Raw genomic sequence first — 17569 nt, forward strand, 5'->3', positions numbered from 1 at the left:
AATGAGCGCCGCGGGGGGGCGTGGTCGAAGGGGGGGGCGGTGCGGCAGCCAGGGGCACCGCGCCGCGCGCAGACGGCCGCCATGGCTGACGAGATTAGCAAGGCGCAGACCGCCCGTCCCGGCGGCGACACCATCTTTGGGAAGATCATCCGCAAGGAGATCCCCGCCAATATCATCTATGAGGACGAGCAGGTGCGGGCGGTGCGCGGCCGCCCCCCAGCTCGCAGCCGGCCGGGTCGGGGGGCGCTTTTGTGGCGCTCGGTGGGACGGCGCCTCCCCGCAGCGTCCCAAAAAACACCAGGCCGCTTCGGTGCGCGGCCCGGCATGTGCTCGGCCGCAGCCGCGCTGTGTCACCGGGCTGTGCGCGGAGGAGGGCCTCCGCCGGCATCGGCCGTGCGGCAGCCCAGCGGCGCCGCAGGCCGTGCGGGCTTTCCTTACGCGGGGGGCCGGGGTTCTCGCAGCTGGAGGAGCAGCGGGGTGGTCGTGAAAGCTGAGATGAGCGACCCGCAGGCAGGCTCCCTGTGGGCCCCGGAGGTGCGCATCTAAACAGTGCGGCACCACAGCGAGCTGCTTTTGCACGTCGGGAGGGCCGGTCTCGGTGTGCCTCTCGGCAGCGTTACGAGGATTATACAGCTGTGCCTGCCGGGCTTTGGTTATGAACTGCCGACAGGGATGGTTAAAGAATTGTAGAGAACTACAGCTTTTTCTGCATTTCACAAAAGTCTGGAGCTGGTCATACTGCAGGCTGCAAAAATTGGTGGGATGGGACTGGTAGCGTTCAGTAATGCTGGTGTGTCACCGCATGCTAGGAACTAAGTAAGTTAAATGGTTAGCTTTTTATAAAAATGCACCTGTTACCTCCAAGACATAAAGTAAACCAGTATCCAGTATAAGCTGCTTTTTTTTTTTTTTTTTTTTTTTTTTAATTGAAATACTTAACATTAGCAGGGGCTTTTTTCTTTTGAAATATGGGATTATCTACGATGTAGAATACAGACTCACTGAAGGTGCTGTTTACCCCGTTTGTGTGCCTAACAATTATGCATAGGTTGGAACTGTTTTTTTCATAGATGCTGAAATGTTGCAGCTCCCAGCTACTCTAAAGAGTATTGAAAATTTTCACTGCTTTCCAAAAGTCATGCTTATGTTGATGATCTGTGTTTATGTGAGAGTGTGCATCCCTTTTTTGCCCGGGTCAGAGCTGCTTGACGTTTTTCCTCAGCTGTAATGAGTACAGCAGTGTAATATGAGCACTGTGCTTGATTGAGGACCAGGCCATTGACTTGGACTTGAGAGCATATGAGCTACTCTGACTGCCATTAGCACAGAATATTTTCTGGAAGAGTAATTACCTGCAGTACTTTAGTCGATTTTTACATTAAACTACACAGAAACATAGAACTTCTTTTAGAGTTTAGCTGACTATAGTGGATCGTTAATTAATTTTGTTGACTCTATGAAGGTCTTGTTAGAGGTGGCTGGAATGTTAAAAGGAGAAATATAAGGAAGGCTTTTAATCATTAACTGACATGCAGAGAAAAGGAGGTATTAAAAGGTACAAAGTGTCTGTGGAATTGGGCCTTATCACTGTTGTTTTACTTGAATATAAAGTTGCTGAAATGGAGGTTGGTTTACTGTCCACTCACGGGCTTTCTGTGATTGTGCTTTTGTTCAGTACCACTTCTGCTCTGTGTCCCAAAGAAAATTACTTGGTGCTGGCCTTCTGCTCATTAAATTCTTTGACTTGGTTTGGCCACTTACTTTCTGCCTCCGTGTGGACCATGTAGGATAGAAAAACTGCTTACAAAATGATCAACTCAATGTAAAATTTATTTACTTAGGTGCAAATTAGTTCTATTTGACCATTCTTTGGTTATCACCCTTCTCTGCTTGGGAGAAGCAAGCAGTTCATCAGAGATTTAAAACTGGACATTGTCTTCTTAAAGCTAGATTAAGATAGGACAGGTTGGAGGTGTACAAGATAAGGCATTTTTAATGTAAGTCAAGTTCAGGCTTTTCACCAACTTTACTTTTGGCAAAGGTCACAGTTTTTCTCAGTAGAATTAAAAAGCAGTATAGTCACATAGAATATACACTTTATTGATTCACAAATAACTGAAAGCATCTAGGAAATAGGTATTTTGAAGAATATAAGGTATGTCTTTATGCGCTTTTTGTGGCATAATTCAACCAGTTTCTGCTTGATAGTAATTCTGGTAATTGCATAAAATTAGTTGGGAGTCAACTACTTACTACAGATAGTTGTTCGTATTTCAGAAGTGATGCCTTTCCTTCAATTTGAGACTGTCTGAAGTAGAACCAGACTTAATATATTATGTTGAAATAGTCTTTTTCAGAAACACTTGCTGCTGTTGAGAACAGAAATGTAATATGGCCTCAATCATATAACTTCAGGTTCTTTGAAACTGCCTTGCTATCTTAGACCAAGGTAGTATTCAGACATAACTGGAAGATGATGAGAAAATGTTAGCCATTTGTTTTATTAAACAGGGTGTTAATAAAAAAGCAAAATAAGCATAAATGTACTTTTTATAGGCATGCATGCCATCATCTCTGTTGGTTGTTACGTATATTTGGAAATAATAAGTCATGAACTGAATTGCATATTAACTTGCTGAGAAGACTATAGCTTTTAATTAATACTTAACACAGAATAATGTGGTGTTTTTTTTGTTGTTTGTTTTGTTTTTGCTTTTTGTTTTGTTTTTGTTTTGTTGTTTTTTTTCATACCAGCAGGTCTTGGTAAGTGTTTTGTGTTTAGAAATTACAGGACTTCGCATAATATGTCACTCAAGAAAATTCATCATCACTGCTTATGCTTGGGGTACCTGATAATCTGCTTAAGTATGTATTTAGTGGGGCATATTGATTTACTTAAACTCTTGCCTTTGTCTGAAGCAAATTATATTTGCTCTTCCTCCAGTGCCTTGCATTCCATGATATTTCACCCCAAGCTCCAACACATTTCCTAGTGATTCCTAAGAAGCCAATTGTCATGTTATCTGAAGCAGAAGATTCTGATGAATCTGTAAGTACTCTCAAGCTTTCTGTACACCAAGCTGTACCTCTAATACTTCTTAGTTTACTAGACTCTCCTTTTCCTCTTGAAATTTCAAAGAGGCAAAGTATTTTTCCAATCCTATAATCCCTCTCCTCTAGCTTAGAGTGGGAATTGAGTTAAGGTTTCCCAGTAAAAGCAGCAGTATAAAGCAAAATGTATCTCTGGGTATGTATTTGCAGTGCAAAATGCATTGTTACTTTGCAGTACAGGCTTGATGTCTGTTTTCATGATTTACGGGCCGTATTCTAATAGGGGCTTGGGGGTTTTTGTCAAGTCAGAGATGAAGAAAGGGAAAGTTAGCTCAGAGGTGCTGAATATTTAATTTTTAACTATAAACTTCAAGTTCAAAGATTTTATAAGCCTGTACATGATAAGGTAAAGTTTATTTTCCACCGGAATTATATATGTTACCCGAAGAAGTAATGGGGGCTTTAACAACCATGAGGTAAATTTAGCTTCTGTGACACTGTATAGTCTGTTATTGTCTAGCTTGAAAAAAATCTAGCTTTTATTTCCCTTATATTATGCATAGTCAGTCTTTGTAGCTTTTCTTGGGAAGTGTCATTGCAGGCAGACAACAATTTGAAGAACAGTGGCTGAATTTCTAAGAATTATCTTACTGGCTTATCTGAATGGTTCTCTTCTCTCATTCTTTCCATTCCTACCCTATCCCCTTTTTATGTTTTTTTCTGTTTGTTTGTGGGTTGTTTGTTCTGTTTGGTTTTGTTTTGTTTTGTTTTGTTTTTCTTCTCCAGCTTCTTGGGCATTTAATGATTGTTGGCAAGAAGTGTGCTGCTAACCTGGGCCTGACCAATGGATTCCGGATGGTTGTGAATGAAGGGCCTGAGGGTGGGCAGTCTGTCTATCACGTACATCTCCATGTTCTGGGTGGTCGTCAGTTGGGCTGGCCTCCTGGCTAAGATTTTTATACCACAGGAGTTAACTGCATGCATGCAAATTACCACCAAATAGGTTTAATATGTTGCCCATCAATCTAGCCACTGTTAATGTATTCTTTTCTAATGTGTGTCTACAAAGAGTAATAAATGCTCTGAACAACATTCGCACAATAAAGACTAGCATGTGGGGAATCTTCTTTGTCTGGTGTGCCTTACTGATGGAAACAATTCTGCAAATTAAAAGTCTCTTCTCTGGAGTTTAAGGGTGTAGTGTATTTCAGCCTTGTGTTAACATTCTTCTGTAGAGGGTGACTTGCATTTGAAACCTCAAGGTGCAGCTGCTTAGCAGTCTTTCTTATGGGAAGAAAACATCTAAGCTTTTTGAATGTGGTATGTAAATATTCGTAAAGCCAGTGTAGGCTTCTGCTAAAACGTTTTAAGAAGTGGTGTATGTGAAATTCCAAACAAGCTGTGCAAGGTCTGTGTCAGTACAGTGCAATGTGCTAGAAGCATACAGCTCCTGTTGGAGCCTCCTGTCAATGGCTGCTTTATAAGGACCTATCTTTCTGATGAAAAGGGGTAAAACAGTAGTCTTAATGGCAGCTGTGACAGTTCCATAGCACACTGTCATGTTTTTGATGTAATAGAGGACTTGAAATTAAAATATTGAACTGTGTCTTTAGGGCCTTGTAAGGTGCTTGAGGCATTTCATCTTGGCACGTAAGCATCATGATGCAGTATGTATACATTTTAGGTTCCAGTTTTTATTGGGCAAACTTGGTACTTAAGTGAAAAGTGGTTTCTCTGTGTTGCTGCATACAGTTCATACAACATTGTCATTGAATCTCCAAGACAAGGAGCTTTCCTGAAGTTAAGTGTTACAAATGTGTCTGCCAGAATAAATATAAAGCAAGTGTTCTTTCTGTTAAAACTGAGAAGTCCCAGCTAAATACTTTTTACTATGGAAGATACTTGGAGGCCTTTAGGCAGATGCCTTAGGAATAACTGAAGTATTTGTGACCTCTACTTCTCCAGAGGACAGTTTTAACACCAAAGGCCTTAGAGAAAGAAAGGTGGGAGTGTTGAAGGTGGACAGGTAAAGGCTGTGAGTTGTGATTTCTATTCAGTTAAAAACTTGTTTGCTAAAGGCATTTGAATTCACTTAACTTCGAAGTATTCTGCAAGTACTTCTGAAGGTTCTGAAGCTTCAGAGCTTTTACCTTAAGACATGACTTCAGCTGGAAAATCAGCTAGTGCACTTCTGAAGGCAGCTGGTATATAGCTGAGTTAGGAGGAAAAAGATGGTCCAGTAGTGGTAGCCTGACAGCTGTTCTGGATGTCCTGCACAGAAGTGAAAAGGAAGAAAACCATCCAGCCCTCAGAGGTTTAGCATACCTGAGCAGGCGGCTGAATGTGTATCACCAGAATGAGGTGTCACTAGCAGATACAATAGGGCTACAGTAAAGGTTTATGGCTGGGAAACCTGTTATTTGAACAAGTTCATGAAAGACATTTAAGGATACTGAGTTTAACCATTGGTACCCAAAGTGTGGGAAGGGGCGTGTGATGTGTACGTACTTTCACTCTTTTGTTCTTCTGTGTGTATTCTTTATACCAACATTGGTATTAGTGAATTAAAGCATGACTGGTGAAGTTAATTGCATCACTGCTGAACCCTGTATGAAAGTAACCCAGTAAGGCTTTTGTTGTTTTACTTGGAATGTGACTTGCAGTTGAATGTGTTCCGGGAAGGTAAGAAGACTTCCAAGTGAGGGCAGAACCATGGAGTTGTTGCAAGGGTAGCCGTGGGGTGAGCTTGCTAACCAGTTTAGCTTTGCTTCACTTTCAGATGAGTGTTCTGCAGTACCTTGGAAACCAAAAATCGATGCTCAAATGATGAGTAGTACTGAGCGCAAGACACCTGTCAGACAATGGTGAACACAATGTAGGAAAAATAATTGCAGGAAAACTTTCTTTTCTCTAATTTGTTGCTCTTAAAATATCACTGAATCTTCAGGAAATAGGAGAACTGAGTGTTAGTTGTACTCTTCTAGCTCTTAAAAGCATGTGTCTGTTTGTTGCTAAAAGGTAGACTTCTGCCTCAATTTTCTTCCACTTTAGTTGCAGTCTGTTACTTTTGTGGCTAGGTAATCAGCTCTGGTATAGCTGCTCTGTCCTGTAATTTCTAAGTCCAGTTACAAAGTGAGACATGTTAACTGCATCACAAGGAGACAGCAAATTCATCTTCGATATTAAAAAAAATGAGGGAGATGAACATGGGAAAGCAGGGTTATCCTACACAGCCCATCAACTCTACATTATTGATGGATCTGAGACACCCTGTGGAAGTTGCCATGGTCACTTCTATTTCTCCAAGTAATCAGATGTAATTAGATGACAAAAGTCTACAAGCAACCCAAGGACTTCACCTTTATTTAATCTTCATGGGCAGAAGGTGGAAGTGATTTAGCTAAAGTAGATAGAAGCTGATGTATGGCCTGAAACTGAATTGCTGTAGTGTTTGTGTCGACTTAACTGGATGATTGAGCTAGGCGGCATCTACTGTTATGTCTCTGAACTCCCTGAGGTATCTGGAAGGTGTTCCTGTTTTTCAGAGGTAGGGATGGAATGGGGAGTGTGTTGGGAAGCAATAGGGAGAATTTTGAAGAAACCAGATATGGTTTATAATGGCTTATAAATTCAGGAAGACTGGATTATTACTGTAAGTTTTCGTGTTCTCTGGTAGAATTTATATCTTGAAGATAATACAACTGTTATATTGCTTCACATCAGAGACAACAAATGGATATTAAGCAATAATTCACTGAAAAGAAGCTTGGTGTGGAAAATCACTGGTAGAAAAAGCTTATGTATCACATTTATTTATTCAATTCTTAAGGATTTAAAAAACAGTAATCAAGAGGTATGTATCCTTAAGTATTTTAATTGAGATCAGAACTGTTCTTTCAAAGTGAATTTGGCTGTGTTTTCGTTTGTGTTTTTGAAACTAGTCTTGAGCTGTGTGGGTTGGATTCTTCTTGAATGAACTGGAAGGTGCATGCCAGGACAGACCAGATACAGTCCAGCCACAAATAGGCTTTTGGTTTGTGTGTCCAAACTAGAGCTTGACAAAAGAGCAAAAGCTCTTTTGAAATATATGTAGTATAGGTGCTAGATTCTCACATTATCTTTACAGATTGACTTACTGATCTGTACTGCTTGCTAATGAAGTATTTAGTAAAGGTGGCATCCATGGGGATGGTGATACAGGTATGAAAAAGAGGCAGAGCTTACACAGAAAGTATGGTATGAAACTCGGATCATAGACTGAGAAGAACTCGGATTTTGTGAGGGGATTACACATAGAGGGTGAGCTTGTTCTGAAAATATTTAATTGTCCTGAGTACAGCTGAGAAATGTAGAGAGTAAATTGACCAGTTTAAAGATGTGTCTCCAGCTTGCAGAGCAACACAGTATACTTGAGAATTCAAGAGAATGAAATGTTATGTCAAGTTTATTATTTTTGTTCAGCTTGAAGTAGGAGTTACCCTAACAAGAGCATTGCTATGTTCAAATCCTTTGTATGTTTAGGTGTTTGGGTTTTTTTTTTTTTGGTATCTGCTACATGTTTCTCAAGAATTAAACTAGGCGAAAATAGGGATTCTTTCAGGATTGAATGACAGGGATGTGTTTGGAGCCATGGAAGACTTTGAAAGGTCCATGCTAGTGCCAGGTTGCTGTGGGGACTTCCTTTTTCTTTAAAACCAGTGACTGTATGGCCTGTTCTGGTTCTGGGACTTAAAATTATGCAGAGACCCAAGTAACCATCTGATGAATGTCTGAGAGAGAGAGAATTAAGCTACCTATGTGACATGTCTGTCAGTTTTTGAAATGTCAGTCACTGCGTTTGAACTAGCACCTCCTAGGTATGAAATTGTGCATTCTTTAGGTGTTGACCTGTCCAGTCTTGTTGAGCCAAGTTGCTTGTGTGTACCCAGGAGTTCTTGAAAATCCCATGGTAGTAACAGTTGCAGATTTGGACAAGCTGTCCTGACTTAGGTTACAGTTGTCTTATTTTTCTCATTTTTGTTTGTTATTTTCTTGTGTGTTGAAACTAATTCCTGTGGACCAAACTGAATTTTTCTCAAGAGCACTGTATTAATCTTTTATCTGATCATGGCTGTATTTGCTATAGATTTAAATACAGAATTCTTTCTCTTCATTCTGCCTGCTTCTTTTCCAGTTACTGGGGTTAAAAACAGCCATGACAACAGCTTCCTTTAGGTATTAACAGACAGGGAATGTCTTCAGTAAACTTGGTAGAATCTAATATTGTTTCATTGTTATTTCCATTTACGATTTTCTGTCCTTTTGCCAAACTAATAGTGTAGTCTAGCCAATTCGTAACTGAGCTTGAAGAAACCGGGGAAGAATCAAAACCTAGGCTAATACTGTTGGGCAGGGCTGTCTGCCAGGGTGGATCACCAGGTGTATGCCCTGTACCAGTCATGAAGGAGTTGGAAAGATGTGGGCTTTATTTGACTGTCATGTGCTTACACCCGACACTTGGGCTAGTTACAGGGCTGCCAGGTGGAAAAAAACTTGGATCTAAGCCTAAAATGCAGTCTTTGTAGAATTTGAAGGGTGGGGGGTGGTATAAGGAGCAGTCACTGCTTAATGGCTGGGGTAGGCCTATGATTCTTTAGAGACAGGAAACTTGTGAAGTATCTGGGGATCCAGCCCCTTTGAAGGGGAAGCTTCAACAGAACAAATGAGTTGGTTGTGGTCTGTTGTGGTTTTTGTGTGTTTTTTTTTTTGTTTGTTTGTTTGTTTGTTTTGGATTTTTTTTTTGTTGTTGTTGTTGCTTTTTGGTGTTTTTTTTTTTTTCCTGAGAAACAGAAGTATCTTGAGAAAAAAAGTGTCTAGAGGTTCCAGAATAAAAAGACCACCTCTTCTCAACTTACGTTAAAAGTGAAAATGAATTTGCAATCCTGCATGCAAAGGCTAAAAACTGTAAGTATTACCCTGGTGGATGTTCTGTGTGTTTTTGAAACCCAGCAACACCTATAAAGATGTTACTGAGTACATCTGAGCTTGATTAACTTGGTCTTGCTAAACTTGGTCAAAACGCAGCCTCAGAGGACACAATGACCTGAGGATGTGAAGGGTAAAGGGACAGTAAGTGAGGCTGGAGCTGTAGTTTGTGACCCTTTTGTCAGGAAGGATTTGTACTGTTGGTTTGGCTGAAGGTCAAGCACCAATCAGTCTTTTGTAACTGAGATTTCAGTAGCAAACAAGACTCGAAGCTGAGACTAAGTATACTCCAAAACATTCAGGTATTTTTGTTTTATTATAGTGGTAGCTGTGCTTCTGTCAAATTTTATCAATGTAAGGCTCAAACCACAACAGTTACTGTGAAGAAGATAGCGAATTCTCTAGAAACTTGATAAAACATCATATTGATACTGTATTTTGGTTGAAAGATGGAAACTAGTTGTGCAAATCCCCTGCCCTACTATCTCATAGTAGGGAGGAGAGTGTTCTGACTTGCTTGTAGTTTATATTTTGTTTAGAGCTCTCAGGGGCCTTGGAGTTGTATCCTCTTGCAAAACAGGAACAGTTCTATCAGTTCATCCGTGAAATGTACATCTGTGCTGCAGGTACTTTTTTTTTTCTTCTCCAAGAGTAGCCAGTCTTTAAATGCTATTTTGCATAAGCAAGGAGGTACGATCAGTGTTTGACACCACAGTAGCTAATGCTTACTGAAGCAGATGATTGGAGCCCGTGTTTTAGTTTCTTACAAGGTCATTTACCCTTGCAGAGTTGGGATAATACTATTTAGCCCTATGCTTCTTGTTTCATTGTTACAGTAAGGTCTAGACTATGTCGTGTGTGGTGTGGGTGAAATAACAATTCCAGATGCCTCGTTTCAGGAAGGAAATGTCTGGGGAAAAGGATAGGGAGAGATGATGAAAAAAAGAAAGAGTAAACTGAACATGGTGATTGAATGGGGTGATGCTGCAGTGAAAATCCGTGCCTATTTATGTCATCTTAAGTCACCAAGGGGGATATTTTCATGAAAGGCCCCTTCTGCTTTTTTATGTGGCACTGGGAACTTGTGTATTCCCAGTGTTGTACTCTCTGGGTTCTTTGCTCAGTGCACAGGTGTAGAAATCTGGAGGTGAAGTTGTATAGCTCCAGTGAGTGGCTGCTCCTCTCAGATTCAGGTCTGTGCTAGGGGCTGTCTCTCTCAAATAACCCAGTGCAACCCAAGGGAGGCTCAGTGCCTTCATTTGTGTCAGAGCTCATCCACTTGTCTGTAAGATTTCTGTGCTCTTGCACAGAGGGAAGGTTCTAATAAGCTGTAGTGACAAACCTAACATTACGGTACTTACGTAGGTCTTCCTTTCTGTAGCCTGTTGATTGGAACCCGTTTGTTGATTAGGCTAAAAGTGACACTGCTTCTTATTGGTCGTGTTCATTCTTTTTTCTTTACAGTAATTTCTGCAAAAGGACTGAACTTAATTTTTAGACCAAAAACTACCCCATAATTTGTGTCTGGATCTCAGTTTAGCGAGAACACTTGGGTTTATGCTTAATGGAATTAATCAGCTTCTTGCTGCCTTTTTTGTAGTTAGAGAGACTTCATTTGATTCTTAATATTGTGGTTTTTAATCGTTTAACAGCTCACCAGTGTCCACAAAATTGCTTCCACTTTTATTCACAGTAGCGCAAACAACATGCATTTGCTTTTCCAGCTGTGTCATAGAAACATTCAAGTTTTGAATCAAAAGATGTGAAGTAAATGGGAGGCATGGTACAGTTCACTTTTCACTCTGAGACACCTCTTTGGATTGCATCTCGGTCTCCCTGGAGACTCCAGTTGTCATTAAGTCATAAGCTAGCCTAGGGCCTTCCTCTGTTAATTCTGTGCAGACAGAATGGAATTTCAGCTTCGTCGCCAAACAAGATGCATCGTGACTGTAGTCCAGTGTTTAGGATGCTTATTTATATCCAGTAAAGCTTAGCTTAGAGAGTTGTGGAAAAGAATGCCATCCTGGTCCCAGAGGAGATGTTGAACACCAGCATGAGGGTCAGGCCATTTTGCAGTGGAAGCTGGGAAGAACAGGAAGGTAGAGTTATATCCCTTGACTTTAAACTTAAGTCCTCTGTCCCTTAGCAAAGGCATATGGGATATGATGTGCTGACTACTTTAAACGCAAAATGTAGGATGCAAGGGTAGACATTTGGTAACAATTAGAATTTTTCTTCAGACTGCTTTTCTTAATTAAAAGAAGAAAAAGTAGTTTTATAAGTGTTGTGATCTTGTTGGGGGGAATGTCTGTCCTCTTTGAAAAAATACGGGTAAACATAGCTTTCTGGAGATAACTGCATAAAATAAATGGGTTCCTTGCACATCAAAGAGTTGAAGGGTAGGTGTGGTGTCCTGTCTGGGTTTTTTGGACATAGGTGAGCTACATGTCTGTGTTATCTTTAGTATTGTTAGCTTCAGAGTTGAATGAGAGGCCATGGGTTAGATAAGCCATCTGCATAATTAGAAGGATATGCTATCTGTTGCAGAGAAATAAAAAACCTATGTTTGAGAAACTATCTTAGACCTTTACATGGGTACATTTACCTTTGTAAGAGGTTTTGGTTTAGACTGTATTTATGATTAGTAGTAGCACTTTTTGAGTATGTTAATAAAGTGGTTTATTGAATTCATCCCAGGTATTACTGTGGGAAAAGAGAAAGTGTGTAGCAGAACGATGAGCCTTGTTTTCAGAAGAATGGACTTCAGCTTCTTGAGTGAGCTTGTAGATGCCCATGGGAGACAGCTATGGAAGGTAAAGAGGCCCCAAACAGCTTTTTGATTGTAACGAATAGCCTCTTTCAGGCATGGGAACTGCATGTTTTGAAGTTCACAGACTGAAGGGAGGTGGCAGGAGGTTCACATGGATGAACGGGGAGCTCTGAACTCAGATGCAGAAGGCAGTGGTGCTTAGGTGGTAGTGGCATGGGCTACATGAAAAATAAACATTGATCAGATGGAGTGGGAGGGACAAAATCAGCTGTAACTGAAATTTGTGGTGGATGAGAAGGTGTCGTGGTTTAGGCCTGGTTGGCAGCCAACCACAATGCAGCAGCTCTCTCTCCCTTCTCCTCTGGCAATGAGAAGGGACAGAGAGCCAGGCTTGGAGTTCAAGATAGGACTGGGATGGGGGAAAATTCCCCTTTATGATCACGAGCAAGAGGCAGACTCGTTAGGGGAAGGAAAAATAAGAACATACATTCATTACAGACACTAACAACACATAACAGAGTAGGACAGTGGGAAGCATTGCTACATCTTGAGAACACCTTCCCCCACCCCTCCCTTCTTCCCGGGCTCAGTTCTGCTCCCGATATCTCTACCTCCTCCCCCCAGTAGCGCAGGGGCAGGGAATGGGGGGTACAGTCAGCGCTGCCACTTTCCTTTTCTTCAGTGAGGGGAGTGTCCGGAACTTGTTCCCCCTGCTCCATCGTGGTCCCCCTCTCACAGGAGACAGTCCTCCACAAACTTTCTCCAACATGAATTCCTCCCATGGGCCACAGCGTTTCCTTACACTGCTCCGTCATGGGTCACTAACTTCCTCTGACTGGATTCCCTCCCACGGCTGCAGCCCTTCCTGAGCTGCTCCGGTGTGGGACTCCCCCGCATGCTGCAATCCTCCCAGAACTGAATTACAGCAGGGGCTACCTTTTCCCATGAGACCCCGGCCTTCTTCGGGCACAGAACCTTGAATATTCCGAGTAGAAGTCACAGGCCATAAATCAGTGTCTGTTCCACCGTAGATCTTCATGGGTGGCAGGGGGGGCCGCCCTGCCGTCTCACCACAGGATACAGGAGGGTCTCTGCTCCGGCACACCTCCCCCCTCCTTTCTTCCTCCGTTCCTCCACTGACCTTGGTGTTCACGCAGCTGCAGCAACTCCTCCTCACAAGTCCCACTGCCCGTCACCACGTCCCTTCTTAAATACGTTATCGCAGAGGCGCAGCTGATGGGCTCAGTTTTCCAAACAGCAGTGGAGCTGACTTGGAGCTGGGGGAGCTTTGAGAAGCTTCTCACAGGGGTCCACCCCTATAGCCCCCTCCCCTGCCACCAAAAAACTCCACCACTCACTCAACCCAGGACAGAAGGGCAACAAGAAGAGCTGTTACAGCGGCCTAAGCAGCAAGAGTGGATTAAGGAACATGTTGACCTGATGAAGAATGGGGTGGTGGGCCTACTGACAAAGGAAATCAAAAAGGCTGAGTTACTCAACAGCTTCTTTTGCTCTTCATTTACTGGCAAGGTCTGCTGTCAGGTCTCCTAGATCTGTGTACCCAGAGGCTAAGTTTGGGCCGTTGTAAAGCAAGACTGAGTGAGGGACTTCAGCAGTCTAGATTTACACAGAAGTTCATGGGACTGAGTGGGATGGATGCATCCAGTGCTGCTGAGGGATCTAGTCAGTGTCATTGCGAAGCCTCTCACTGTGATATTCAAAAAGGCATGACAACTGGATGAAGTATGTTATGGCTGGAAGAAGGCAAGTGTCACAGCTATCCTGAAGAAAAATAAGGTGTATTTGGGGAACATCAAATCAGGCAGCCTAATCATAGTCCCTAGGAAAATTGTGGAGCCAGTGTTTCTGGAAGTCATTTTCAGACACATCAGGAAAAGGTGATGGGGAACAGCAAGTACAGATTTACCAGGGCAAGTTGTGCCTGAGCAACGTGATTGACTTGTACAATGATGTGATTATCAGTGTGGGTGTGGGGAGAGTGAAACGTTTGACACAGACTCTTTGTATCCAAAGTGGAGAAACATGCACTGGTTTGGCAGGTTACCAGGTGAGTGGAAAACTGGCATGTCATTCCTCATGGCATTCCTAATATTCAATGTCTTCATCACTCACCTATTAAATGGGGTGGAGTACACCCTTAGGAAATCCACAGATGACACCAAACTGAGGAGGAGAATGACTGATAAGCTGGGGGTCAGGGCTGGTATTAAGAGGCACTTCATCAGGTTGAAGTGGGCTGATGGGGACCTTTTGAAGTTTGACACTCAGGTGTAGAGTCCTACACTCAGAAGGGATCATCAGCCTCATGCAACAGCTATACTGCACACTGGCTGGCTAGAAAGCTGCCTTGCAAAGCAGCATCTGGGAATTTTGGTGGGCAACAAGTTGAACAAAAATCAGCAGCTTGCCCTTGCAGCAATGAAGGCCAAGCCTACCCTGGGCAGCATTAGCAGCAGCTTAATTGAGGGAATTTATTAATACCCTCAGTTCAGCACCTCTGAGATGCCATTTGGAGTTCTGTGTGCAGTTTTGTGCTCACCAGTACAAGAAAGATGCAGACATACTGGAGACAGTCTAGTGGTGGTCCACTGAGATGGAGGCTGGAGCCCTTGATACACAAGCGAAAAACTGTGTTGTTTTGTCTTGATAAAGAGATGACTTGGAGGGACTTCTAGTTTCTGTTTTCAGCTATCTGATGGGTGGTTGTAGAGAAAACACGGCCCTGGAGGTGCAGATGGAAATGGTGAGAAGCAATGACCTGGTGTTGCAGCAGGAGAAATTCTGAAGAGATATTAGAAAAAAGTTATTCACAGTGAGGAAGTTTAAATTCTAGAGCAGATTGTTGAGAGTCTCTGTGGCTTCATTCATGAAGATGGTCAACGCTTGACTAGACAAAGCCCTGAGCAATGTGGATCTGACTTCAAAGTTGGCTTTTGTCTGAGCAGGAAAGTGGACTAGATAGTCTTCCAACATTGTTCTGTGGTTCCTTTAACAGCAGCATAAACATCTTCAAAGAAGATTCAAAATAAAATGATGGAAACAACAGGAAAGCCACAAGGCAAAAAAGCAAGAAGCCAAAATTGCAGAACTGAAATAAAAAGCAGGTGAGGGAGAAGATTCAGTTGTATTTGAAATACTGTAATTTTGAAAGTATAAATTTACATTGATAAGACTTTATGTTTGTATAGAATTTATGACATATCTCATTCCTTTTGTTTTGAGAGTGGGAGAAATGCCATAATAAGCTGATCGTTGTTAGCCACAATTAATTAGAAATCAGTGGCTGGAAACTATTAATCAGAATGTGGAAACATTTCTTATGAACACCAAAGGAGAATAAATTGAACAAAAGAGAATCAGAGCTGTTGTGAAAAGATAGAATTTTCTGTCTTGAAAAATGCATTGTTGTTTCTTGCTGTACAGGACATAAATGGTAAGAGAAGCCTGGATAAAGTCTGCTGCCCCTTTTCCATCCCCTGATGGACTGTAACTGTCTTGGGATGTCTGTCAGTCACTGTTAATCCCAGTGCGAACTCAGACAATAGCACAGTTTTCAACCTTGTTACCTGGAAATCGACGCTCTCATTTTCTCAGCTTATATGTGAAACTACGCTGACACTGATAATGTTGATGGGCTCAGATAGTTAGTAATGGTGACTGGAAAAACAAAAAACAAACCTAAAATGGTACAATTTGTAGTCTGCCTAACTTTTTCATTTCATAAAAGATCTGGGAGTTGTGTGAGCTAGTTTCCATCTCAGATGCTTGCTTGGTTTAAAATGTATGCATAAAATCTACGTGCGTTACCTGGCTTAAAAAGTAAAGCAGAATATAACGTATATGAGTTCTTGTTTACCTTTATGCAGTAGTGTCTGGACTTTTGATTGCTACACAGGAATCCCAACTGACTGCTGTTTGGATAGCAAGAGGCCAGTTCTGCACTGCCTGCCAGATTGCCCGCATTGAAGAGAACCTCAACATTTCTGCTGCCAGTTCAGGTCAAAATTTTTGGCTGGCAAGAGAAGGAAATCTTGAAAGAAAATGTTTAGGTCAGACTCATGTGTTTGAGTTTTAAGATGTTCTGCCTGGCATTCTCATTTTTTTTCCCAGCCTCTGTTATTTTATATAGCTGTATAGATTTCAATAGATTTATCAAAATGGTAGATTTTTAATTGGAAAAAATGAGTGACTGGCTACTTGTGGTTAAAAGAGTAGATTCTTATGTAGTTTTGTTTCACAATTCTTTTATAATAAACTTCTATAAAATATGCATGATGAAGTGTCAGTACATATACTTAATTTGACTTAAAAGACAGAAGGCAGATGAGTTTGATGTTGTATTAATGATATGCTGTCTGGGAGTGGTTATGGCTAAATAAAAATATGTTCTATTAGTATGGGAGTGTGAATCTTCAACCCCCAAACTTCAGGTTGAATCTGAGTCCTGTTGTATCTTTTTGAATATAGAATATTTAGAAAAGCTGGCTCCTAATTTGCTTATATTGAGGAAAAAGAGGAAACAAAGATGTACACACAATGTAAATATACTTGCCAATATTGTAAATTGTGCTGCAAAGATTTACAAAGTTTTTTGGTGAGTTGGTATTATGATGTAATGAAATAGGGAAAATTATTATGTCCTCTGTCACCTGGATTTTTCTGTCTTTTGAACTTCAAATGCAGGAGGCTGCATAGTTTACCTGTATTAACGAATTGAAAAATTACAGTATTTGGTGGGTGCAGGTGTTTAAAACTTTCTTCACTGCCATGGCAGAACTGACCTGTGGCAGTTCCCTAGATAATCCAGACACTTGTGTCCAGCAACTAAAATTCTTGCCTCTGTTCTTGCCCCAAATAAAGTAAGTTTTTGATGGCTAGCACTACATTTTTCTAACTCATTGAGATCATTCTTAACCTTCATACAGTTCCCATTTTGAAGAACACTGGGACAGATTTAAAACCAAAATAACTTTTAATCAGTATTTCACAAGGAAATACTTTATTAGTTGTTTATCTTGAGCTGCTAAAATTTATGAAATGAACTGGATCTGATGTGTGCCAGAGATAAGGTTGTGACAAAATGAGGTAGAAAAAATTAATACATTATAAAAAGTTAATGTAAATGGAACAGTGTGTAACTGAACAAAATAGAATAAAAAAGACGAGGAGAGTCACATCTCATAATTACGTAGTGTAGCAAAAATTTCAAGATGGAAAATGGGATGATGGGAAATGGAGACTGAGAGATGGGAAATTAAATAAATATGGCTTACTGAACTGGACTTGCAGTCTAGATATTAGAGTATTAATGTAAGTATAATTTTTATGTATATTTTATTGAAGTATTTTTCAGATGTTCTTAATGAATGTTTTGCCTTTGAAACTTACACTGGTTTCAGTGGGAACCACATTCAGCTCTCCCTGATCTTCTAAAAATTCCTTATGTGCTGTCTGGCCATACCAGGGCATATTGAAATACAAAGTTCTTGTCTTAATAAAAAACACATTGGTATCAACATCCTGATTCTAGTGTGTGTTCTGTAATTGAAATAATGTGTACTTTGTAAGCAGATGAAAAGAAAAATGCCACACCCGAGTATCCACGGTGGATGTCCTTGTCTCTTTGTTACAAATCAGTATGCTGTCTTTTCAGTGAAAGAATCCTCCTCTAAAACAGCAGGTAAAACTAATGAGCAAATTTTCCAAAATGTACTTCCTGGGCCGGGCCACTTGAGGGCAGCGTAAGACTGTTATAGTCAACCT

At 41.2% G+C, this 17569-nt stretch overlaps 1 protein-coding gene and 1 long non-coding RNA gene across 3 annotated transcripts; both read left to right on the forward strand.

Moving 5' to 3' along the window:
• Window positions 1–19: 19 nt before the first annotated feature.
• On the forward strand, window positions 20–4173 carry HINT1 (histidine triad nucleotide binding protein 1). Its single transcript, XM_042787790.1, has 3 exons — window positions 20–192; window positions 2945–3049; window positions 3838–4173. The coding sequence occupies exons 1-3, from the start codon at window positions 82–84 to the stop codon at window positions 4000–4002; spliced, it is 381 nt and encodes a 126-aa protein (XP_042643724.1). The 5' UTR covers window positions 20–81; the 3' UTR covers window positions 4003–4173.
• A 5243-nt stretch (window positions 4174–9416) lies between these two features.
• LOC116965499 lies at window positions 9417–17324 on the forward strand. 2 transcript variants are annotated; one of them, XR_006164857.1, is made up of 3 exons: window positions 9417–11828; window positions 14802–14910; window positions 15673–17324. It is a non-coding gene; the product is annotated as an uncharacterized LOC116965499 (long non-coding RNA). The 2 variants fall into 2 exon arrangements; XR_006164856.1 differs by having other exon boundaries at window positions 15702–17324.
• Window positions 17325–17569: the final 245 nt, after the last annotated feature.

This window comes from Tyto alba, unplaced genomic scaffold (genome assembly GCF_018691265.1).
Source record: "Tyto alba isolate M040663 unplaced genomic scaffold, T.alba_DEE_v4.0 Super-Scaffold_13, whole genome shotgun sequence".
NCBI lineage: Eukaryota > Metazoa > Chordata > Aves > Strigiformes > Tytonidae > Tyto > Tyto alba.